Source organism: Danio rerio, chromosome 17 (assembly GCF_049306965.1).
Source record: "Danio rerio strain Tuebingen ecotype United States chromosome 17, GRCz12tu, whole genome shotgun sequence".
Taxonomy (NCBI): domain Eukaryota; kingdom Metazoa; phylum Chordata; class Actinopteri; order Cypriniformes; family Danionidae; genus Danio; species Danio rerio.
In genome coordinates this window covers 48,032,695-48,058,451 of record NC_133192.1, presented here as the reverse complement: position 1 = coordinate 48,058,451, position 25,757 = coordinate 48,032,695, and the positions used below count along the sequence as shown (strand labels likewise).

The following is a 25,757-nucleotide window of genomic DNA, read 5'->3' as shown; positions in this document are numbered from 1 at the left end:
TAAAAAAGTCTATTAAGCTTCTTTAGGCACAATTAATGGGCCCTATTTATGAATTGTATTGTATTTGCATGTACAATTTTTTTTATATAAATATACTGTAAACCCTTAATATACTATGCAGACTGCAAGTGCATATTTTCACAAGGAAATTATCACACACAGGTTATATCCAACTCCTTTACTGTGAATACAGCACACACTACATGGACAAAAGTATTGGAACACCTTTAATTGCGACGTGTATGTAACAGTTGAACAATAAGGGACGTAGGAAGCGGGGATAATCAATGTAAATTTAAGTCATTAAATAAACAACAAACAAAACAAAAGTAAGAAAGAAGCTCCTTGAGAATGATTGTAGCACAAACCTAAAACTACACCAGAAAATATTTCAGGCTTATATTTACCGTGCTCTTCGCTTTCTTCCATGACTTTTCTGATTCTTAATTCTGGGGTGACATGGAGGCTCAGTGGTTAGCACTGTCACCTGGGAAAAATGGTTAGCAAGAAAGTCGCTGGTTCGCATTCTGGCTGGGTCAGTTGGCATTACTGTGTGAAGTTTACTTGTTCTCCCTGTGTTGTCATGGGTTTCCTCAACGCAATCTCACGGCAATTCGTAACTTTTTGATTTAGTGGCTAATTCGTATGAATTTGTATGATCTAATTCGTACAATTTAATATGATTTGCTCATCACCCAATGACGGTTGGAATTAGGGGTGAGGTTGGGTGTCACGCCTCCTTTTTAAAATCATACATTTTCATACAACTGTATGAATTCGGATAAATTAGCCACTAAACTGACAAAACGTGTAATATTTACGTTTCCTCGTAAGATCAGGCTGGTTTCCTCCGGGTGCTCCAGTTACCCCCACAGTCCAAATACATTCGCTATAGTTAAATTGAATAAACAACATTAGCCGTAGTGTATGTGTGTGAATGAATGTATACAGATTTATCCCAGTTCTAGTTTGCAGCTGGAGGGGCATCAGCTGCGTAAAACATATGCTGGATAAGTCAGCTGTGGTGACCTCTGATGAATAAAGGCCAAAGGAAGACAAATGAATGAATAATTTTCAATTATGAACCTCATGACACTCCGCTTTGCAAATTTTGCATGTCTTTCTTGTCTGACACAACAGATATATATAACCAACTCATTAGAAAAGCAACTGTGTTCACTACCCTCTACCCTCTAGCTCCTACACGTCATACCAGGTGAATTTGAAGTTTACTTTATTTTAAAACAGACATTTGCTCTACACTGTTTGCAGCCTCTTAGATGACTGCAATCATAAGATCTGCATAAAAGTTACATCTCACACACTTTAATAACCTAAATAAAGACTTGAAAGAATATCCTGTGATGTCCTCTGAGCACTTGCAATCGATTTGAACAAACCTCTCAAGAGGTAAAAGAAACAAAAAATTTACAGAGAAAAACATATAGCTGAATGAGTTTCGTCCCATTTCAAACATCATTGGGATGAAGTAGAGTTATCTAACACCAGTGCATTGCTTCTAGCTTCTACTTTTGTCCTCTTTTTATGTAGTCTTTTTGTTATAGCTTGGCAACCCAAGACTTCCTTATCTTTTATTGAGTGGTCAATGCCTCACAGAAGTTATGCTATGTCTAGAACTTCATCTGTTGTGTTATGAGGAAGAAGGTTTGGATGAACAAAGTGGATAGTTTAGGGTGAACTATTCCTTTAAGTGAAAGGAAATTATCCTATTGTCTGAGCTGTGCAGAGCTGGTCCCTTGCTTGAGCAGCTTTATGGGCCATTTTGTGTTGAAGTAAACATGATATTTTGTTGTCACTGACAACTTCAATGCATTTTGTTGTATTTTGTTTGCGTTCTCAATGTCCCTGTGCTGTGCTTTGTTTTCCGGAGCACTTGACAGAACTGCTCAGCTGTCACACTTCTAATGTTTTCTCTTTTTTTTTGTTGATGCTGCATGTAAAGGGGCTCAAGGTAAGACTAGACCGATCTTTTATTCCTAAATTCACCTGATACCTTAGATTGTTTTATACAAATTTATACAAATTTATACAGATTATTTCAGCTTTCTGAATGTTTCACATAAGCATTATTTGTACATTACAAACTGTCCCATATAGTTCTGACCTTTTAGTCAATTCTAGTTAGATGCCACTGTGAAATCTTAAAGTGAAACTGAAGCATGCCAGATGTCTGGTGTCCCTTTCACCTGGTCTCTGTCTGACCTGATTACTGATGTAAGTCTGATTAAGTTGCTGTGTTTTGTTTGGGTGCAGACCCCCAGTGAGCAGGGCTCCACCAATGCCAGAAAAACTACAAACCAACAATGTGGGCAAGAAAAAGAGACCAATTGAGGTAAGTAATTTCCAGATAAGAACAATATAAATGTGTGTTTTGTGAAATAGATCAAGATGTAATCAAACCGTTCATTCCCTTTAAATTTTACTTTTCCATCCCATCCAATCCTATCCTATCCTATCCTATCCTATCCTATCCTATCCTATCCTATCCTATCCTATCCTATCCTATTCTGTCCTTTTTTCTATCATGTCCTATCCCATCCTGTCCTATCTGGTTTTCCCTGTCCAATCTATTCCAATCTTAGTCTATACTAATTTGTTTCGTATCCTTTTCTGTCCTGTCCTATCCTATCCTATCTGTTCCTCCCTTTCCAATCCATTCTAATCTTATCCTATCCTATTTTTTTCATATCCTATTCTGTCCTATCCTGTCTTTTCCCCCGTACAATCTAATACAATACTATCCTATCCCATTTTTTTCATACCTTATTCTGTCCTGTCTTTTTTCCCTGTACAATCAATCCTATCCTATCCTATCCTATCCTATCCTATCCTATCCTATCCTATCCTATCCTATCCTATCCTATCCTATCCTATCCTGTCCTGTCCTGTCCTGTTCTGACCTGTCATGTCCTGTCATGTCCTGTCTTTTTTCCCTGTACAATCCAATTCTATCCTATCATATCCTTTCCTATCCTATTCCTATCCTCCTATATGTTATCCCATTATATACTATTCTTATCCTTTTTCCTGTGCTGTCCAATCCTGTTTACTTTTGTTTATATATAATTTATTGTCCTTTTCTGTGTTGTAGCACTTTACTATCTTGTCCTGTCTTGTATTGCTCAGTCTTTCCTGTACTGAAGGACACTGAACAATACTTCAATGTCTTTTTCTTTCTTTTTCTTAGCAAATTTATTTCTAAAATTTAAAAATTTAAACTTGTCCTATTTTTATTTTTATTTTTTTTGCATTGTAATACACTAAACTATCCTGCCTCTTTCTTGCTGTGCTCTCTAGTACTTTTATTGTCCAGTCCTGTCCTGTACTCTAAACTATCCTATACTGTCCTGTTCTTGCTTTGCTTTTTTGTCTGTTTTTCCTAGATTTGGTATTTTCAGTGATAAACAGCTTTGCCCTGTCTTATCTTGTCCTTTACTTTCTTACTTTTACTTGCTTATTATTTCCCTGTCCTTTCTTCCCTGTCCCATTTTCCTATTTCCTTTCCTTTCCTTTCCTTTCTTTCCTTTATATTGTACTGCTTGTATTGTAATATGATAAACATTATTTTTCTGTTGCACTGTAGTCTATATACAGTACTATCCTTTACAGTGCTATTGTATTTTTCTGTACTCTTTGTCCTTTTGTCATTATATTATTCTATACTATGCTTTACTATACTATATTATACTGTACTGTACTGTACTGTACTGTATACTATGCTATACTATACTATACTATACTATATTATACTATACTATACTAAACTAAACTTTTCTTAGTGTTAGTTTTGTTTGAATAGCTCATTCTGTTTTCTTGTCTGTTCAAACTATTAAATGTTCATTAGTGTCTGGTGTGACTTTTCAGTGGTTAGATGATCTAGCCTCTCTTTATTGAACTGCAGCACAGTTTCTCTGAGCTTGTCCTTTTACATTCTGAGAGCCAGATACTTTTGCCGTTGTCATGGATATGACCTCAGACACCCCTTTTGACTCTGTGCAGGACCTGGTGCTTGAACTGGTGTTTGGTTACCGAGGCAACGATTGCCGTAACAATGTGCATTATCTTAATGAGGGGGCAGACATCATTTACCACACCGCCTCAATAGGGGTCGTCTTAAACTTAACAACAGGTGAGAAAATAACTCATACCAGACATATGCAATGTGTATTTAATCCATTTTAATGAACTGAAGTGGGCGTAAGATTAAGCGTGGCTTAGTTATGGATTTTATTTATGGAGTTCTTTTAAACAAACACAAAGTCGTGACAGAAATGCTGTTGAGCATCTTTATTTTTCCTGCTTGTTTGCCATCAGCCTGTCAGAGTTTCTATTTGGAACACAGTGATGACATTCTGTGCCTGACTATAAATCAGCATCCAAAGTTCCCCAATGTGGTGGCAACTGGCCAAGTAGGTATGTTTGTGAAAACATTCATGCTCTATTTTCACTTTGATGTCTCCAGGGTTTTTGCGAACATTACAGTTATAAAATAAACATGGCATGTTATAGAGTTATAAAATGGCATAAACATAAAACATAAACATATAAAACATGGAATAGCTCAGAGAATAAGACTGGGAAGAATTTTATGAGAAATTAGATTACTTTGAAATACTGTTAGATATTTTGGCAAAGCATGTACTATTTTAAAGGGTGGCACAGTTGTCAGTGGTTAGCTCTGTTGCCTCACAACAAGAAGGTCGCTGGTTTGAGTCACAGCTGGGGCATTTCTTTGTGAAATTCTGAACATGTTCTCCCCATGTTGGTGGGGGTTTCCTCCAGGTGCTCCAGTTTCCCCCACAGTCCAATGACACGCGCTATAGGTGAATTGGTTGAACTAAATTGGCCATAGTGTGTGAATGAGTGTGTATGGATGTTTTCCCAGTACTGGGTTGCAGCTGGAGGGGCATCCGCTGCATAAAACATATGCCCCAATAGTTGGTGGTTCATTCTGCTGTGGCGACCTCTGAAAGTCAAAAGAAAATGAATGAATTAATGTAATATTTTTAACATTTACATAAGATATTAGTTTTTTCTTAGCTAACCCGGTGGCCATTAATTGAACTGCAACTACCTATCGCTTGTCCTCACACCCGTTATATAAATCAATTCCTAGATATGCCCATGGAGAAATTGCTAGTCATTCTTAGGAAAAAAGAAGTTTGAAATACCATTGCATTGATATGTTTTTTATTTTACCCTACATCAGTGGTCCCCAACCTTTTTATTACCTTCAACGCTTGGTCAACGCTTGACAATTTAAACGCAGACCGAGGGATGGGGGAGGGGGTGGTTCATAGGTTTCTAGGCGACCATCAACCGTTTTCTCAGAGGTTGACAACCTGACAAAGCATTCCTGCAACTCTGAGACAAGTTTATTTATGGAGACAATTAAACGGCACTGCATTGTTTGGGTGGTCTGTATTTGAGATGATTAGTCTACCGAGATGTGTATATTTCATACAATTTGAAGCTGATCGGTCAGCTCTTGTCACGTTCTTGCCAATGCGCTGATGGCAGTTATTCAGCTGAGTGTGTCTGAAAGGCACGAGCACATCACGCCTCGCACCTCCTTTGAAAATAACAAACTTGTGCGAACTCTAGAAAATACGCAATATGCCAATGACCTCTAAAAGACTGCTATCATTTGGGATCTCCAGTAGTTGATCTTCCTGCACAGACATGGTGGATTCACCTGATTTGTTGATAAATGGGTTGTGGATCTATTGCAAGGCAGTTTGTGGGTCTTTCACTGGGCCTTTTTCCCTTTCGCAAAGAAACTTTCCAGAGATGTCTGTTTCTTACTCCTTTTGTTAGCCTGTGGGTTACATTTTGGTGCCAATATGTGAGCGAGAGAATACGGTAATTTTTCAAATAAAAATGGTAGTATTAGGGATGTAAAATAAAATCACATTTTAAAGTACTAATAAACAGACAATATCTTAGTAATGAACATGTAATAAGCTTAGTATGTAATAGTGTGAATTGGTGCTTAAATTAAGGTGCTACCAAAAGTTGTTTAGAAATTGGCAGTAAAAGCAAATTAATAAAAATTCTTATTTGTACTGTAGATCATTTAGGTCTTGTTATGAAAGAAGTTGTGCCATCAAGATTTTGTTTCCAAAAATGTATTGCGCTTGTGTTTCGATGTTCTTTATATTAAAAATAAATAAACTATTTTACTTTTGACTTCAGTGTGGTGCTATACTCTTGTTTTCAAAATGTAAATCTTTTTAGAGAAATATATTCCTTAAACCATTTTTAACCCCTGTTGTTGTTGTTCTCTTAGGTGATACTGGTGATATGTCAGGTAAGAAACATCATTTATTGTTTAAAAAAATGTGTTGCCAAAACATACACGGCCTGTTTCAGTAAGGAGGTTGAACCAACTCTGAATTTAAACTTGAACTCTGAGTTGACTTACCGAGAGATTTTCGGTTTCAGAATAGCTGATCTAAGAAAGATCAATCAACTTTGAATAGACCAACTCAGAGTTAAGCATGCATTTGAAAAACATTTGAAAAAAGAGATCAGCATTTCTTTCTCCAGCTAAACTTGATGTGCTCATACAAAGTTATAGCAATTATACCCATGTATTTAAAAAAGCAACAACACTGCATCAGTGAAACAGAGACAGGTAACATGGGTAAACAGCTGCTCAAGTTAATGCGTAAGTTTACATTTAAAGTATTTAAATTTTAAAGTAAAATTAAAAAAGTAACATTATGTGTGACGTTTATTAACTTTTCACTTGAAAAAGTGGGGAATTGGCCGTAAATTTGAAGTAATTTCAGATGTCATTGCATTAAATTACATAAAATAAGCTACTGCATTTTTTCTACAACAAACTTGACAAAACAATAATGCATATAACCTTGACTTGATCTTCAGTTGAAAATGTTTAATTTAAAGTTCCCACTTTTAAACACATTGATCAGTTGAAGATAAAATTTCTAAATTCTAAAGCTAATTTATCATTAAAAAGGACAAGCCTTTCTCGTACGTGACTGTTCTTAAAAATACTGAAACGGTTAAGGGATTGTAGAATGACCAAAACAACGTTTTTAGATGTTTTACAGCGTGCTCAGCCTGGAACTCACATGGAATGCACTGGAATTTGTACTAAAAAAGTGTTTCAATCGTAGTTTAAGCGCATCTTACCTCTCTTTCAGAAACAGGCTTGACTTACCCTGGTTTCTCCAGTTTGATAAACCTGCTATTTCGAAACGGAAAACCCAGAGTTTCTTTCATTTCAGGAATAACATACTCTGAGTTACTAACATACTTAGATCACTTTTTTTAAATAAAAAAATAGTAGTCTTAAATCGTTATTTTTATTATTATTTTAAATACATTTATATTATATTATATTATATTATATTATATTATATTATATTATATTATATTATATTATATTATATTATATTATATTATATTATATTATATTATATTATATTATATTACAAATGTAGGCAACAGTGATGAAGTAAAGTGTATTTTGCAGCCACCTCTCCTTCAATCCACGTGTGGGAAGCCATGAACAAACAGACCCTCTCTGTGCTTCGCTGCCATCATTCTCGGGGCGTTTGCTCTGTAAGCTTTAGTGCCACAGGCAAACTGCTGCTTTCTGTGGGTCTGGACCCCCAGCACACCCTCACCATCTGGAAGTGGCAGGAAGGTACGAGTCAACCCACACGCATCGTTCAAGCTGCACTCTTTTGCAGATAATACAGCGCATCAATTGTGTGACATGTTTGCAATCTTTTTGAAGGTGCCAAAGTAGCAAGTCGAGCTGGTCACACTCAGCGGATCTTTGTGGCAGAGTTCCGACCTGATTCGGACACTCAGTTTGTATCAGTGGGGATAAAGCATGTGCGGTTCTGGACGCTGGCCGGAAGGGCTCTGCTCAGTAAGAAAGGAGTGCTCAGCTCTATTGAAGATGCCCGTATGCAGACTATGCTCTCAGTGGCATTTGGAGCTGTAAGTATTCTTCTGTTTCTACATGAAATTCTGCTCTAATTGTAACTATTTTTAAAGAATGAGAGATAATCACCCAAAATGAAAACTCCCATTCTGTTCCAGAACAATGCAAAACATTACTTTACAAAACATCCTAGTGAATACTTCCAGTTTTTATAACAGATAATTTGGTTGTAGGCGCTAAAATTAGTCATGTTTCACTTACAACATCCCTTAGTTGTAATAAACCACTGTAAGCCATGACTTCTTGGAATTCTTTACAGTTGCCAACTGTTGCATATTGACCAGGACATATATTGGGCTTACTTTATTTCTCCCATACAAGATCTGCCTTGGCACAGTGGCTCAGTGGTTAGCACTGTCGCCTCTCAGCAAGAAGGTTGCTGGTTTGTCCCTGCTAGGGCAGCTGGCATCTCTGTGTTGAGTTCTTCTTTTAGTTCTTCTTGTGTTGGTGTGGGTTTCCTCCGGTTGCTCCGATTTCCCCCACAGTCCAAAGACCTGCTCTATATGTGAATATTGGTTGAACTTAATTGGCCATAGTGTATGAGTGTGTGAATGTTAGAATGTTTGGATATTTCCCACTACTGGGTTGCAGCTGGATGGGCATGCGCTGCATAAACATGCTGGAATAGTTGGTGGTTCATTTCGCTGTAGTCAGGGTTGGACTGGGGCAAAAAATCGGCCCTGGCATTTTGGGCCAGAGAGGCCCACTACAATTAATCAAAATGCTATCTGTGCATTTGTTTGTGCACTTGTGTGTCAGAGCTTAAATCGACAAGAAAATGTAATTTCAAAAGTTTATTTAATACCTTAAAAAAGCCCACACTTACCAATTTTGATGCAAAATGAGTTGAAATGCTGTGCTTTGCCATGTCTGTGCTGTTTTTCTCTTAGAGTTCACTAGATTAGTGCAGGTTTGTTTTCTTTTCAGAATAACTTGACATTTACAGGTACCATAAGTGGAGATGTGTGTGTATGGAAGGAACACATTCTAGTGAGAATCGTGGCTAAGGCTCACACTGGACCTGTATTTACCATGTACACCACATTGCGTGATGGGCTCATTGTGACGGGAGGAAAAGAACGACCGTAAGACTGACTCTTGTAACTGAAGTCTTTTATTTTCTGCATCAGCGCTGATGGTGCTGTGGTACTGATAGTGTTGTCGGACTGCCCTCTACAGGTCTAAGGAAGGCGGTGCGCTCAAACTGTGGGATCAGGAGCTGAAGAGATGCAGAGCCTTCAGACTGGAGACGGGCCAGGTCATAGACTGTGTGCGCTCTGTCTGCAGGGGAAAGGTACAACGCTTAAGTTCAGTAGAACACATGTCTAAAGTTTTTGCAAATTGACTTCATGTTGTGTCAGTCACATGTTGTGGCAATCACATTTACACATTGCCTTTCAAAATTTGTATTGGGTTTTCTCAGCCAGCATACAAAGCGAAAGCCAAAATCTAGATTGGCGTCTGACAAATAAATCCAATTGCAGCACAGAAAACTTTATGATAAATAAAGTGTGTAATATAAAGTTTGTGGCAAATGGATGAGAACTAGATTGCCTATAGCACTTATTCATTGTTGCTCTTAGTTGTGTAAATTGCTTCCTTGTCCTCATTTGTAAGTCGCTTTGGATAAAAGCGTCGGCTAAATGACTAAATGAAATGAAATGAAATGAAATGAAACTACTAATTTAACCCTTTGTATTCTAGAATGCCTGGTCCACACCACTCATCTTTTTAATGCTTTTTTAGAGTGTGTCTCCATATCTTTGACACACTGCCAATCTCTATTCAGGATCAATTAAATACACACAATATTTCTTTCTTTTCAAAGAGAGAAGAGAACATAAGCATCACTGTGTGAAATTTCCGTTTTTGTATGGTTTTGGTATTTTCTTTCAGATTTATAAATACATATTAGATCCTGTGCGTGACAAAATGCATATGAAAAATCCAGACTCAAATTCTGTACCTTTACATTAAAATCAATACATGACAGGGCACTACTGGACCTCTTGTGGTGCATGTTGTTCAGTCGACAAGTTCAGCAGATATTAATTTTCGTAACTGAATGAACATGCTCCAGTAGAAATGTATCTACTTATTCAAACTGGATGCATCTTTGTGTTTAAAAACACAAGATAGGTGACCCTGAAGACTGGAGTAGTAATGCAGAAAAATCAGCTTTGCCATCACAGGAAAAAAAAATTGGGAAACAGATCATTTTAATTGCAATAATATTTTTGCAATATTTCTGTTACCGTAAAGCAACTTTAGTGAACCATAAGAGACAGATAAATAAAAAATCCTGCCCAACAATAACAGATAGATAGATAGATAGATAGATAGATAGATAGATAGATAGATAGATAGATAGATAGATAGATAGATAGATAGATAGATAGATAGATAGATAGATAGATAGATAGATATTTCAAAACAATGCCATATTATACAGTATTAAACATTGAAAGTTTCAAATTTGAAATACAATTTTTAAAATTCAATTTTAAGACAACTTTGATCAAATTATATTATATAAAGTGGACCTAACTAGCTACCTCCATGAGAAACTTCATGCTGGTTAATCATCACATGATTAATACAAAATATTGTTCATCAAGTGAGCAGCAGTTAAACTAGCTCTGTCCTCTCTGTCCTTCTGCTGGGTTCTCAAGGGGAAGATTCTGGTTGGAACTCGTAACGCTGAGATCATTGAGGTCGGTGAGAAGAACGCAGCATGTAACATTCTGGTGAACGGTCACATGGATGGTCCTGTCTGGGGTCTTGGAGCCCACCCGACCCGGGACGTCTTCCTGTCTGCTGCAGAGGACGGCACTGTGCGCCTCTGGGACATTTCACAGAGGGTAATTTATATCCTAATCATAAATAAATAAAAGAGTCTGAGAAAGGAGCTGATTGAGATGTGCTCTTGTGTGGAACAACAGAAGATGCTGAATAAAGTGAACCTCGGTCATCCGGCACGAACCGTCAGCTACAGTCCAGAGGGCGACATGGTGGCCATCGGCATGAAGAATGGAGAGTTCATCATCCTACTTGTCACCTCGCTCAAGATTTGGGGAAAGAAGAGAGATCGCCGCTCTGCCATACAGGATATCAGGTCAGACTGAGGAAAGTTGTTTATTATTATTATGAGTCAAAAACAAAAAGGGGCTTTCAAAACATCAGTTAACAATTAAAGTGTTATACGTTTTTTTCTTACATTACAAGAATTTTTGTGCAAATTAGAAAGTGTTTAGGCAAGTAAACAACAATCATACATTTTGCCATGATTTACAGAAGACACCCACCAAATTCTCACAACAATTTTCTTTACGTATATAGTATAAAATATTAGTATTAAATTAAACCCAAAATACTAATTAATTGTAACTTTATATCTACTTTTCCACTGTCCTTAAAACCAATAGGTTTTACCCATTTCATTTTTAAAATGTAAAATTGCTAAATTTTAGGACATTTGGAATCTTCACTGTCTTTTTATACATTTTAATAAGTACACGCCAGAATGTTTTGTTTCATTTTTACATAAATATATCTGTCATGACAACTCTCTGAGAGATTTAATATGGTAATAAATATGTACATGGCAATGTTGATGTGTTTGGTCTTGGCGGAATAGATCTGCTACGCTGGTGCTGCTTTGATTTTTATGGCAAAGAAAGTACAGAGACCTGCTACTGCCAGTATATTTACAGACATGCCATTCTGGAGAAAGTCTTGTTTGTTTTATTTCGGCTAGAATAAAAGCAATAAAAAAAAAAAACATTTTAAGGTAAAAATTATTAGCCCATTTAAGCTAAACATTTTTTCGTTAGTCTACAGAGCAAACCAAACCATCCCTATACAATAACTTGCCTAATTACCTTAACCTACCTAGTTAACCTAATTAACCTAGTTAGGCCTTTAAACGTCACTTTAAACTTTAAAAGTCTCTTGAAAAATGTTTAGTAAAACAGTATGAACTGTCATCATTGCAAAAATAAATTAAGTTAGTTATTAGAAATGAGTTATTAAAACTATTATTTTTAGAAATGTGTTAAAAAAAATCTTCTCTCTGTTAAACAGAAATTGGAAAAAAAAAATAAACAGGTGAGCTGATAATTTAGGGGGGCTAATAATTCTGAATTCAACTGTATATATGTAACCCATGTCATAGATCTAAACACAGGTGGAGCTGGGGTGGAAGAGGGTCACTGAAAAAAAGTGTTGCAAATATTGTTAGAGTAAAACAACAGCAACCAATCTCCTGCGGTCCAAATTAGGTGATCAGCTTGCTCATGCAGAGTTTCATGACAGAACTTTGTATATGTTACACTGAATTATAAAGTAGCATTATTCCACCCATATTTGAAATTTTATTTAGACAAAAGTTATTTGTCAAAATAAATCAATTGTCTCTATGGATGGCATTGAATTACATTTGTAAATATATTTTGTGCAGACAAGAAAATGGAACACTTTATCTTAGGCACTAACATAAAGTATTACTATGAAGGATTTAATTAGTCATGTTTCCCCTGCAAAGTAAAAAATAGAGTTCATTTTAACATATGAAGTTTTAAATACTAAAGGCATCAACCTTTGTTTTTACTGTGTTGTTGAGAATGGTATTTAATTCTGCAGTTAACATGGTATAACTCAACATTAAACCTGTCTTTTGTTTCAGGTTTAGTCCAGACTCGCGTTATCTGGCTGTTGGTTCCAGTGAGAATGCTGTGGATTTTTATGACCTGACTTTAGGCCCACAGCTGAACCGCATCAACTGCTGTCGGGACATCCCAAGCTTTGTCATGCAGATGGACTTTTCTGCAGACAGCTGCTTTGTGCAGGTACTCTTCAGCTGTTTTTGGGTGTTACTAATTAGAGAATCAATATACTATAAAAAATAATATACACTAAAAAACCTAATATTATGTTTTTAACCCCTAAAGGGATATTTCATTCAAAAAAGAAAATTTCCTCACCAATTATTTACACTCTAGTGGTTCTAAATGTTATGAATTTCCTTCGAAACTCTTTTGAACTCAAAAGAAAGCAGCCATTGACATCAGTAGCAGGACTAAAACATACTAGAGAATTTCCCCCCAAAGTCTTTAGTATTTTTTCCATGTGTTCAACAGAATGAAAGAAACTCAAACAGGTTTGGAATATGAGTAAATGGATGAAAAAATGATGACATAATTTTCATTTTTAGATTAACTATACATTTAAGAGGTTTCAAACCCTCTTTGAGAATCTTTTTTTCTGTTGAACACCAAGTATATTTTGGAGAATTAGACATTGACACACAAAGCTAGAAAAATCTACTGTGGAAATCAATTGCTACCAGTTGCCAACATTAATCCAATGCTTTAGAAAATCCATGCTCTGCCAGGTGTGTCAAACTTAATTCCAGGAGGGCAGTTGCACTGCAGAGTTAAGTTCCAGCCCTGCTTCAACACACTTATCTATAGGTATTAAACAAGCCTAAAGCACTCAATTAATTTGACCAGGGGTCTGTTTCAGTAAGGAGGTTCAACCAACTGAACTTGAACTCCTTAAACTTGAACTCTGAGTTTTTAATCTCTCTGTAAATCAACTCAGAGTTTTTGGTGTCAGAATAGCTGATCTGAGTTGGGTCAATCAACTTTGAGTAGACCAACTCAAAGTTAAGCGCATGCACCTTGACTATAAAAAGGCATTATCAATGGAGCGCAGATATTACGAGTGACCATAGCAACATCTGAAAAAAAAAGATATCAGTATTTTTTTCTCCAGCTGAACTTGATCTGCTCATGCAAAGTTATAGCAAATACACCACTGCATCAGTGACAGAGACAGTTAGCATGGGAAAAAATAGCTGCTCAAGTTAATGCATAATTTTACATCTAAAGTATTTAAATATTTAAGTATAATAAAAAAGTAATGTAATGTGTGACGTTTATATAATATTTATAAACGTTTCCACTTTTATACACATTAATCATTTTTAATAGATTTAAAAGTGCACTTGATAGAGGTTTATAGATTTAAAAGTGCACTTGATAGAGGTTGATATGACATTTAGAATGTAAGCAGAACTAAAAAATAATTTTAGAACTAATAATAATCCCATGAATCTAGTTACAGTACATGTTGAAGGACAGTGAATTCAAGCTAATTATTTATTAAAAAAGGACAAGCCATTCTCGTACATAACTGTTCTTTGTGTGACTGAAATATAGGCAATAGCTTTGATTCCATCCAAAAATGTTAATTAAATTTATGTGCAAAACTGGAATAACAAATAAAAGACGTGCAAATAAAGCAACGTTTCCATCCAACAAATCAAAGAGAACAAAATCGACACTTGCTGATTAACTGGCGCCAAATTTCAACAGTAAAAACAAAATTTGCTGCAGTAGAAGAAGCTGTGTGAATCTTTTCTTTATTTAATAAATGTACTTGCGCTTCAGAAGACAATGTTGACACACAATGAACACATGGGGGCATTTAAGACACGGAGAACAGACGCTCTGGAAACTCTAAAGGTCATTAATAATATACATTAATACTGAAACAGTTACTGTAAGTGGCCTGTTTCAGTAAGGAGGTTCAACCAACTCTAAGTTTAAACTTGAACTCTGAGTTGACTTACCAAAAGATTAAAAACTCAGAGTTTTTGTTTCAGAGCAGCTGATCTGAGTTGGGTCAATCAACTTTGAGTAGACCAACTCAGAGTTAAGCGTGCACACTGTGACAATATAAAGGCAACATCTGAAAAAAAAAAAAAGAAGAGATCTTTCTCTAGCTGTACTTGATCTGCTCATGCAAAGTACAGCAAATATGACCATATATTTAAAAAGCAACACCACTGCATCAGTGAAACAGAGACAGTTAGCATTTTAAAACAGCTGCTCAAGATAATGCATAATTTTACATCTAGAATATTTAAGTAGAATAAAAAAGTAATATTATGTGTGACTGTCACGACCGGGTCTTGAACCCGGGTCTCTGGTGTGGAAACTGATGTGTATACCACTAAGCCACAGAGGAAGTGGTATTGGACCCAAACGAAAACACTCCAAGAGGGAATCCAGAAAACAAGGATTTTTTAAAAAAAATATCAACTTAGGTTCTTCTCAAAAATGAGGTAGCAAAACAGACAACTTAGGTTCTTCTCAGAATGAGGTATACAAAATACTCTAACAGTATAATAAACATGAAAAGAAAACTCCACGAGGGGAGAAAAACAAACAGATAATTAATGCAGTCAGCAACAAGGAAAATAAAACACTCTTACTAGACGTAGCTCAGGAGATCAAGGGAAACGCAAGGCAAGTTCACCAGAGATGACTCAAACACTGAGTGAGGAACACAGACAAAGTGACAACTTAAATACACTGGCTGGAACAAGTCACAGGTGATCTAAATTAAGTAAACAAGAACACATGAGGAAGAACAAATACAGAGGGGAAACACGGGGACCTCTAGGGGAATGGAGACAAACTGCAGGATGGTGACAGGACCCCCTCCTTTAGGAACGGCTCCTGACGTTCCTACCAGAACACCCTGGCCTCTGGGTATGAAACTCCCGGATTAAACTAGGGTCCAGGATGTCTTTGGCAGGAATCCAGGAGCGCTCCTCTGGCCCGTAGCCCTCCCAGTCAACCAGATACTGAAGTGAGTTCTGGACCCTCCTGGAGTCCAGTATCCGGTGGACCGTGTAGGCTGGCTGGCCGTCAATGATCCTGGGAGGTGGAGGGGGTCTGCGAGGGGGGGCAAAGGGAGAAGACAAGACAGGTTTTAATAAAGAAACATGAAATGTGGGATTAATTCTAAGTGAACGAGGAAGATACAAACGATAAGAAACAGGGTTAACTTTCCTGGCTATTCTAAATGAACCTCTGGGACAATTTTCTCGACTCAACCCGGAGTGGAAGGTTCTTAGTGGCCAACCAGACTCTCTGGCCAACCCGGAAAGTAGGAGGCTTTCGACGACGGCGATTAGCCTGATGTTGGTATCTCAGGGAGGTTCGAAGGAGAGCGCTTCTAGCTTTCCTCCAGGTTCGTCGACAGCGTCGAACAAAGTGCTGGGCTGAGGGAACTCCCACCTGGACCTCTTTCTCAGGAAACAATGGAGGGGTATAACCAAATTGGCATTCAAAAGGGGAAAGTCCGGTGGCTGAGGACTTGAGGGTGTTGTGGGCATATTCAGCCCACATTATGTAAGATGACCAAGTGGTGGGGTTATTGGCTGCCATGCACCGTAGAGTGGTTTCCAAATCTTGGTTAACTCGTTCTGTCTGACCATTAGACTCAGGATGGAACCCAGATGATAGGCTGGCAGTGGTTCCGAAGAGTCTGCAAAAAGCTCCCCAGAATCTGGACAGAAATTGTGGACCTCGGTCAGAAACAATGTCTTGGGGAATGCCAAAAACTCTGAAAACATGGCTTATTATGAGCTCAGCAGTCTCTTTAGCCGATGGCAACTTGGGCAGAGGAATGAACCGGGCAGCCTTGGAAAATCAGTCCACCACAACCAATATGACCGTGTTGCCCTGGGAGAGTGGAAGTCCTGTAATGAAATCCAGGGAAAGGTGTGACCAAGGCCTGTGGGGAACAGGTAAGGGATGGAGCAGTCCCTGAGGTCGCTGGTGTGATGATTTTCCCTGACAACATACTTGGCAGGCCTCCACATAACCTTTAACATCTTCCTTTATGGAAGGCCACCAAAAGCGACGTCGGAGGAATTCTAAAGTACGGGAACTACCTGGGTGGCAGGTCAATACAGACTCATGACCCCACTGCAAGACCTGAGCTCGCACTGCTCGAGGGACATATAGAGCCCCCAACGGTCCATTCCCTGGATCAGGTTCTTTGGTTTGAGCCTTACGGACCACTTGTTCCAGATCCCATCTGAGGGGGGCAACAATCCTTGAACTAGGAATAATAGAAGAAACAGGTTTTTCATGTGTCTCTGGAGAGTAGGCTCGGGACAAGGCATCAGGCTTAAGGTTCTTGGAACCGGGTCTATAAGTCAGGATGAACTGAAATCTGTTGAAAAACAGAGACCATCGAGCCTGCCGAGGGTTCAGTTGCTTGGCCTGCTGGAGATATTCTAGGTTCTTATGGTCTGTAAGTACCTGGAAAGGATGTCGAGCGCCCTCAAGCCAATGGCGCCATTCTTCCAAGGCCAACTTAACAGCAAGCAGCTCTCGGTCCCCCACGTGGTAGTTGCGCTCGGCATTAGACAGGCGACGTGACATGAAAGCACAGGGGTGTAGTTTTCCATCCTCATTCCTCTGTGATAAAATGGCTCCTACACCCACATCTGAGGCATCCACCTCTACCATAAAGGGTATGTCTGGATTAGGGATAGAGAGTATGGGAGCTGAGGTGAATCGACCCTTGAGATCCTGGAAGGCAGCCGCTGCTTTAGGGCCCCATTCAATCTTGACTCCTCCTCCCTTTGTCAGTGCTGTCAAGGGAGCCACAACTGAGCTGAAATTCCTGATAAACTTCCTGTAAAAGTTTGCAAAGCCCAAAAACCGTTGCACCTCTTTTACTGTGGTTGGAATAGGCCAGTTGAGAACAGCTTTAATCTTACTAGGGTCCATCTCCAGGTGACCAGGGGTGACAATGTACCCAAGAAACTTAGTCAGGGAAACATGAAACTCACATTTTTCTGGCTTGACAAAGAGATGATTTTCAAGGAGTCTTTGGAGAACCCTGCTGACATGGCCCTCATGCTCCTCCATGGACTTGGAAAATATAAGTATATCGTCCAGATAAACGAATACAAATATATTTAACATGTCTCGGAGGACGTCGTTGATAAGTGCCTGGAACACGGCAGGGGCATTGGTAAGGCCGAAAGGCATCACCAGGTATTCATAGTGGCCTGTGGGGGTGTTAAAAGCAGTCTTCCATTCATCTCCTTGCCGTATCCGCACCAGATGGTAGGCATTGCGAAGGTCGAGCTTGGTAAAAATGGAAGCTCCCTGCAGCAGCTCAAAGGCAGTAGCCATAAGAGGCAGGGGATATTGATTCCGAATGGTTATCTTGTTAAGACCTCGGTAATCTATACAAGGCCTAAGCCCCCCATCCTTCTTCCCCACAAAGAAGAAGCCAGCACCAGCTGGGGAAGTGGAGGCTCGGATGATGCCAGTTGCCAGGGACTCTTGGATGTAAGCATTCATAGCAGCCTGTTCAGGGGGAGATAGGGAGAAGACTCTGCCTCTAGGAGGGGAGGAACCGGGGAGTAGGTCAATTGCACAGTCGTATGGGCGGTGAGGTGGCAAAGAGGTGGCTCGAGACTTACTGAATACTGCCCTAAACTTATGATAGACAGCGGGAACTTGAGAGATATCTACATAATCTTGAGGCTCGGGATGAGGGGCAGAGAGGCTCTGGGTAAAACAGGTGAAGTGACATGAAGGACTCCAATCTAGAATGGAACCAGTAGACCAGTTGATATGGGGATTATGTCTGTGCAACCAGGGATGACCTAGAATGACCGGATACTCGGGAGAGTCAATAAGGTAGAAAGTCTCCTCCTGCTGATGTTTAGCAATGGTAAGCTTCAGGGACTGAGTGGCCTCAGTTATTTTGCCGGGTTCAAGGGGTCTACCATCCAAAGCAGTTACTGACTGGGGATGAGGGAGAAGGTGGGTAGGAATCTTAAGTTTCTTGGCCAAGGAGAGATCTATGAAATTACCAGCGGCCCCTGAATCGATCATTGCCTGGACTGGGAACTGATGACTCTCCCAGGACAAAATAGCTTTGAGAGCTAGAACGGTGTTGGCAGGAGGAACTCTTATTTTCCCCATCACAGTCCTCCTGTAACTCGGTGGGGACCCTCGTTTCCCGACAGTTCTGGACAAGTGGATCGAAAATGACCAGACATACCACAGTAAAGGCATCGTCGCTCCCTCATCCGTCTGTCCCGTTCACTGGGAGAGAGTCTGGAACGACCTAGCTGCATATCTTCTGGAGGCTCGGGAGCTTGTTCATTGACTGGGGAAAGTCTGACTGGTGGAGCATGAACTGGAGATGCAGGTTTGTGAACAGGAGTTTGGGACTGGGATGCTCTGCCTCGAGTCATTCTCCGTTCTCTCAAGCGAATATCAAGGCGAATGGCCATATCAATAAGGGATTCTAGGTCTTTGGCTGGTTCCCGGGTGGCCATCTCATCTTGAATGGATTCAGCTAATCCGCCCAGAAAGCAGACTCTTAAGGCCTCGTCATTCCATCCACTACCTGCTGCAATAGTTCGAAATTCAATGGCGAAGTCTGCAGCGCTGCGAGGACCTTGACGGAGAGTAAGGAGACATTTGGAAGCCTCTTGTCCACTAACTGGGTGATTGAACACCTTCTTGAATTCCTTCTCAAAGGCTGTGTATGACTGGCAATAACTAGGCTGGGACTCCCATGCCGCAGAGGCCCAAGACAATGCCTTGTCAGTCAGAAGGGTGATAATATAAGCAATCTTTGAGCGGTCAGTGGGAAAACTTGAGGGCTGAAGCTCAAAAGTGAGAGAGCACTGGGTGAGAAATCCCTGACAGGAACTAGGATCTCCTGAGAATGGCTTGGGGGGTGGAAGTCGGGGCTATGGGAGGACTGTTGGTACTTAGGGGTGGTGCAGCAGGAGAAGCAGGAGAAGAAACCCCAGGAAGGCTTTGAAAAAGTTGCTGAATGGACGACGTGACATCAGCAAGGAGCTCTGAGTGTTTTGTCATCACCTCCTCTTGACGACGGAGAACCTCTTCATGACGCTGGAACGAAGCTTCATGACTGCCAATCACTGCCAACAGATCTTTGGTACTGAGTGCCTCTGGGTCCATGTTTGACTCGGTGTTTCTGTCACGACCGGGTCTTGAACCCGGGTCTCTGGTGTGGAAACCGATGTGTATACCACTACGCCACAGAGGAAGTCGTGTTGGACCCAAACGAAAACACTCCAAGAGGGAATCCAGAAAACAAGGATTTATTAAAAAAAATATCAACTTAGGTTCTTCTCAAAAATGAGGTAGCAAAACAGACAACTTAGGTTCTTCTCAGAATGAGGTATACAAAATACTCTAACAGTATAATAAACATGAAAAGAAAACTCCACGAGGGGAGAAAACAAACAGATAATTAATGCAGTCAGCAACAAGGAAAATAAAACACTCTTACTAGACGTAGCTCAGGAGATCAAGGGAAACGCAAGGCAAGTTCACCAGAGATGACTCAAACACTGAGTGAGGAACACAGACAAAGTGACAACTTAAATACACTGGCTGGAACAAGTCACAGGTGATCTAAATTAAGTAAACAAGAACACATGAGGAAGAACAAATACAGAGGGGAAACACGGGTACCTCTAGGGGAATGGAGACAAACTGCAGGATGGTGACAGTGACATTTAATTTTTACACACGTTCCCACTTTTATAAACGTTGATCAGTTTTAATAGATTTAAAAGTGCACTTGTGCGTCTGCCTCTTATTGATCAAGTGATAAAAGTCGATATGATATTAATGGAAGCAGAACAGACGTTCTTGATACGCTCCAGACGCTCTGGAAGTCATTAATAATATATTATTATATAATATAATATAATATAATTAAAACTGAAAAGGTTAATACGTTTAAGAATGACCAAAACAACATTTAAGATATCTTACAATGTGCTCAGCTTGCTAGTTTGTCTATTCACACACATTTTCATCATCATCTATATAACAAACCTTTTTTTAATGCACATGGTATTTGTTCAGTAAAAGTGTTTACATCGCAGTTTATACACATCTTTTCTTATCGAATATAAAGTTTATCCTACTCATTTATGCCCATATGCTTTATAATGCATATTTTTAAAAGTCATCTGCATCATGACGCTTCCATTAATCATCTTTATGCGCATATCCAAAATGAGCAGAAAAATAGGTGGATGGAAACGTAAGGCTAAGGTGAGAAATACAGCTTTGTCTTTAAAAAAGGGGAGGAGACCAATAGAAACTCAGAGTTTAGAGAATAAAACCTGCTCCTGACCAGGTTAGGTTCACAGAGTAAGTTACCATGGTAACTGAGTTTTCACTTAACCTCCTTTCTGAAATGGGCCCAAGGTGTTTCAGAATGGCCAAAACTACATTTCCGATGTTCTACAGTGTGCTCAGCCTGCTGGTTTGTCTATTCACACACATTTTTATCATCATCTCTCATAACCTTTTTTTTAATGCTCATACTCGAATTTGTTTAGTAAAAGAGTTTCAATCGCAGTTTATGCACATATTTTCTTATTGAATATAACGTTTATCCTACTCAGTTATGCGCATATGTTTTTTATGCGTATTTTTAAAGGTTATGTGCATCATAAGCTTTCTATCAATCATTTTTTAGGCGCATATTCAAAATGAGCAATAATATAAGTGGTTGCAAGGCTGAGGCGAGAAATACCTCTTCGTCGTAAAAAGAGTTGAAGTAACCTCTCTTTCAGAAACAGACTTGACTTACCCTGCTTTCCCCAGTTTGACAAACCTACCATTTTTAAACGGAAATCCCAGAGTTTCTCTCTGTTAAAATACTTTGAGTTTTCACTTAACCTCCTTTCTGAAACGGGCCCCAGGTGTGTGTAATTAGAGTTGAAACTAAACTGTACAGAGCTGCAGCCCTCCAGCAAGTGAGTTTGACAACTGTGCTCCATCTTATCCTTCTTGTAAAGCTTTTTTAATTTATATTTCATCTACTTTTCGATTTGAAAACCTACAGTGTTTTTGCTTTAGATAAGCTCTATACATAGTTTCTCACTGTATGTGTTTCTCTCTTTAGTTGTCCACTGGTGCTTATAAACGTGTAGTCTACGAGGTGCCTTCTGGTAAACAAGTCACTGAACAAGCAGTGATCGACCGAATAACCTGGGCCACGTGGACAAGGTAACTTTTATTACAACCGCACCCACATTCCCATCAACATCTGATAATCGAACTGATTTAAAGTAGATGCTGGATATCACACCAAAATGATCACATTATTCCCACTCTTTCAATCATGACAAACCGTTCATCAAGATCAATTACAATACTCACAACAGTTCTACTAGGTTCAAAAATTAGATTGAGTTTGCTGAGAACATTTGATGAGGAGACATGTATAAACAAAAGATACGCCATTTTGGTTGTTCATTTGCACGGCAATGACATTATAGGGCCCTAAAATCACAAACTTTAGACCAACACTTTATAACTTTATTCATCTCTGTGTAAAATCCAAAACTAGACATTTGCAAAAACTGTAACAAACAGATTGAAAGTGATTAAAAGGCGTGTTGCGTTTCTTTACAAAGCCATATCACCAACATTCATTTTCACCAACATTCATATCACCAAGAAATTCATTTTCTTGTCAGCTTAGTCCCTTTATTAATCCGAGGTCGCCACATCGGAATGAACCGCCAATTTATCCAGCACGTTTGTACACAGCGAATGCCCTTCCAGCTGCAATCTCATATAAATTTAGCCTACCCAATTCACCTGTACCGCATGTCTTTGGATTGTGGGGGAAACCGGAGAACCCGGAGGAAGCCCACACAAATGCAGGGAGAACATGCAAACTCCACACAGAAACGCCAACTGCTACCTTCTTGCTGTGAGGCGACAGCACTACCAACTGCGCCACTGCTTCGCCCCTACCCCCAACAATCATAAATTATTTTAACCAGGAATCATTTAGTTTATAAACAAGTTTTTGTCTATTTTACAAATGCGATTACTCTACTTGCAATAGTTGTAAACAATTGTGAATTAAACTGTGAGGAATGATTTGTGAGAAATGAAGTCAGAATTGCAAGATTTTAACAGAAAATTTGAAAATATCAATTATTGTGGGTTTATTTTTAAGATGTGGCAGAGACAGTCTCCTATAAACACATCTTTGTTTTTAGAACACAAACTCATTAAAGGCACCATATGGATGATTGTTCTCATTAAAATATCCAAAATAACTAGAACATTTGTTCATTCATTCATTTTTCTTTTGCTTAGTATCTTTATTAATCTGGGGTCGGCACAGCGGAATGAACTGCCAGTTTATCCAGCATATGTTTTACTCAGTGGATGCCCTTCCGGCTGCAACCCTTCACTGGGAAACACCCATACACTCTTACATTCACACACATACATTACGGACAATTTAGCTTACCCAATTCACCTATAGTGCATGTCTTTGGGCTGTGGGGGATCGTGTCCACTGTGCCACCATTCTGACAATAACTAGAACAGTGTTATATATTTTTGAAGAGAGATTTATGGAATCGTTTGATCCAACAAAATAACAGTTAATGTGACTTGGTCAAATAGAAATATGTTTCAAATTACATGCAAAGACATTAACAATTTTTATAACTGCAGCTACATTTCTTTAACTTATTTTATCTTTGCCATGATGATAGTTCATACTCTTTTACGAAACATTTTTCAAGAGACTTCTATACAGCTTAAAGTGACATTTTAAAGGCCTAACTAGGTTAATTAGGTTAACTAGGTAAGTTAGGGTAATTGGGCAAGTTATTGTATAGTGATGAAAAAATGTTTAGATTAAATGGGCTAATAATTTTAACTTAAAATGCTTTTTTTTATTGCTTTTATTCTAGCCGAAATAAAACAGACTTTCTCCAGAAAAAAAATATTATCAGACATACTGTGAAAATTTCCTTGCTCTGTTAAACATAATTTGGGAAATAATTTAAAAAGAAAAAAAAATCAAAGGGCAGCTAATAATTCTGGCTTCAACTGTATATCATGTTTGCAGCAGGTGTGATTTATATTCTCAGACGGCATGTCTGTAAATATACTGGCAGTAGCAGGTCTCTGTACTTTCTTTGCCATAAAAATCAAAGTAGCAGCTGCGTAGCAGATTTATTCTGCCAAGACCAAACACATCAACATTGCCATGTAAATATTTATTACCATATTAAATCTCTCTGAGTTGTCATGACAAATAAACTTATGTAAAAATGAAACAAAACATTCTGGCCTGCACTTATTAAAATGTATAAAAGGATAGTGAAGATTGCAAATTTCTTAAAATTTAGCAATTTCACATTTTACAAAAGTAATGAGTAAAACCTATTGGTTTTAAGGACAGTGGAAAAGTAGATTTAAAGTTACAATTAGTTAGTATTTTGGGTTTAATTTAATACAAAGATTTTATACTTTATACATACAGAAAATTGTTGTGAGAATTTGGTGGGTGTCTTCTGTAAATCATGGCAAAATCTATGATTGTTATTTATTTGCTTAAACACTTTCTAATGTGCACAAAAAACTTATAACACTTTAATTGTTAACTGATGTTTTGAAAGTCCCTTTTGTTTTTGACTCATAATAATAATAAACACTTTTTTTCAGTCTTACCTGATATCCTGTATGGCAGAGCGGCGATCTCTCTTCTTTTGACTTTGTCAAATAGAAATATGTTTCAAATTACATGCAAAGACATTACAATCCCAAATTTGAAAAATTGCAAAATATTGTTTTTCTTTTCTCCAGCTGTTTATTTAATAAATGATGCAGACCATCTTTGCTACATTTTGTTTAAAGGGCTTTCAGTCACAGTGCTGTGGTTCATGTTGGATTGAACCGTTTCATTTTATAGAAAACAGGAAAACATGTTGTGTTATTTATTAGACTGCACAGAGCACCATTATAAAAGAACCCTTAAAATACATTTAGTTTTATAAAACAACGCTGGTTCCCCTTCGGTTGGGGAACTTCAGTGCTATACAGTGGACTTGATCTTGGGAAAATCCACATATGGGAGGATTCGGTTCAGAAGCCGCTTGTCTGAAAGAGTATTGAACGGGCCAATGAATGCAATGAATTGGCAGCGTAAGCTTGCACAGGTGTGCTTCATTGACAATTATCCTAGCTTATAAGCACACCTGGAGAGAGCAAACGCCATCCTTTTCGCTTCAGAGACTTTCTGATCGAGTCGATGAGGGTTCCTCCTGCTGTGATCCAGCGATTCCGAGCGAACGAGAGCATTCTCCCTGTCCAGAGTGTGTACACGCAGCAGCAGACGGTCGAGCTGGGTTTCTCCCTTGCCTGGCGTTCTTTGGGTCTGGTCCACCAGAGCAGTGCGTATAAAGTTGCAACTTCACAAAGAAAGCAACACAGTCGTGCAGCACGTCCTTTTCAGGACGGCGCTCTGACTGTGTGTTTCTGGATGCGGTGGTTTCCTGTCCTCGGATGATGGGCACGGGCACTGCGTTGCATGCCTGGGGGGTCCAGCATGTTAATACGCTGCTCGCGGGAAGTTCATGTTGTCATTGCGATGCCATGACTGTTACGCAGTAAAGATCGCACAGTAGGCTCACGCGGTCTTGAAGGGCACTTTTTTCTGCTCGTGCTGCGTGTCCCTCCGCCCTCACCACTCTTGACGGTGGAACAGCCAGGGGGTATGTGGCGATTCCTCAGGTTGAGTGCGCGATGGCGGTTAATCCGCGCATCTTTCATCCAAAGCCTGTAAGTTATCTGCCTCCCTCGGAGCTAGAGCTTACAAGGCTGCGGGCCAGGCTGCTTCCGCCTTGCATGCGATAGCCACCTACCAACGCTACCAAGCACAGACGCTGGCCGAGCTGCACGAGGGTGGGTCCAACCCAGGCTTATGAGCTTCGCACCGCCACCGACTAAGCTCTTCGGACTACTAAGTGGAGAGCGTGTTTTACAGCCCACACTTCATCGTGCCCAAAAGAGCGGTGGGTCACGGCGAATCCTAGATCTACGCGTTTTGA

The 25,757-nt window shown here is 39.1% G+C and overlaps 1 protein-coding gene across 6 annotated transcripts in view; it reads left to right on the top strand.

The window, feature by feature from the left end:
* eml5 (EMAP like 5) overlaps positions 1-25,757 on the top strand; it is a 247,950-nt gene that overhangs the window by 207,797 nt on the left and 14,396 nt on the right. For 4 of the 6 annotated variants that reach the window (XM_068214625.1, XM_068214624.1, XM_068214623.1 and 1 more), the window contains 12 exons: positions 2,275-2,353; positions 4,021-4,150; positions 4,336-4,434; positions 6,311-6,331; positions 7,526-7,699; positions 7,793-8,001; positions 8,933-9,090; positions 9,185-9,299; positions 10,678-10,866; positions 10,948-11,120; positions 12,690-12,852; positions 21,797-21,900. In XM_068214625.1, the coding sequence (XP_068070726.1) occupies positions 2,275-2,353; positions 4,021-4,150; positions 4,336-4,434; positions 6,311-6,331; positions 7,526-7,699; positions 7,793-8,001; positions 8,933-9,090; positions 9,185-9,299; positions 10,678-10,866; positions 10,948-11,120; positions 12,690-12,852; positions 21,797-21,900 (1,614 nt within the window). The remainder of the gene's footprint in view (positions 1-2,274; positions 2,354-4,020; positions 4,151-4,335; positions 4,435-6,310; positions 6,332-7,525; positions 7,700-7,792; positions 8,002-8,932; positions 9,091-9,184; positions 9,300-10,677; positions 10,867-10,947; positions 11,121-12,689; positions 12,853-21,796; positions 21,901-25,757) is intronic. The other 2 variants (XR_012392979.1, XR_012392978.1) reach the window with 2 other exon arrangements.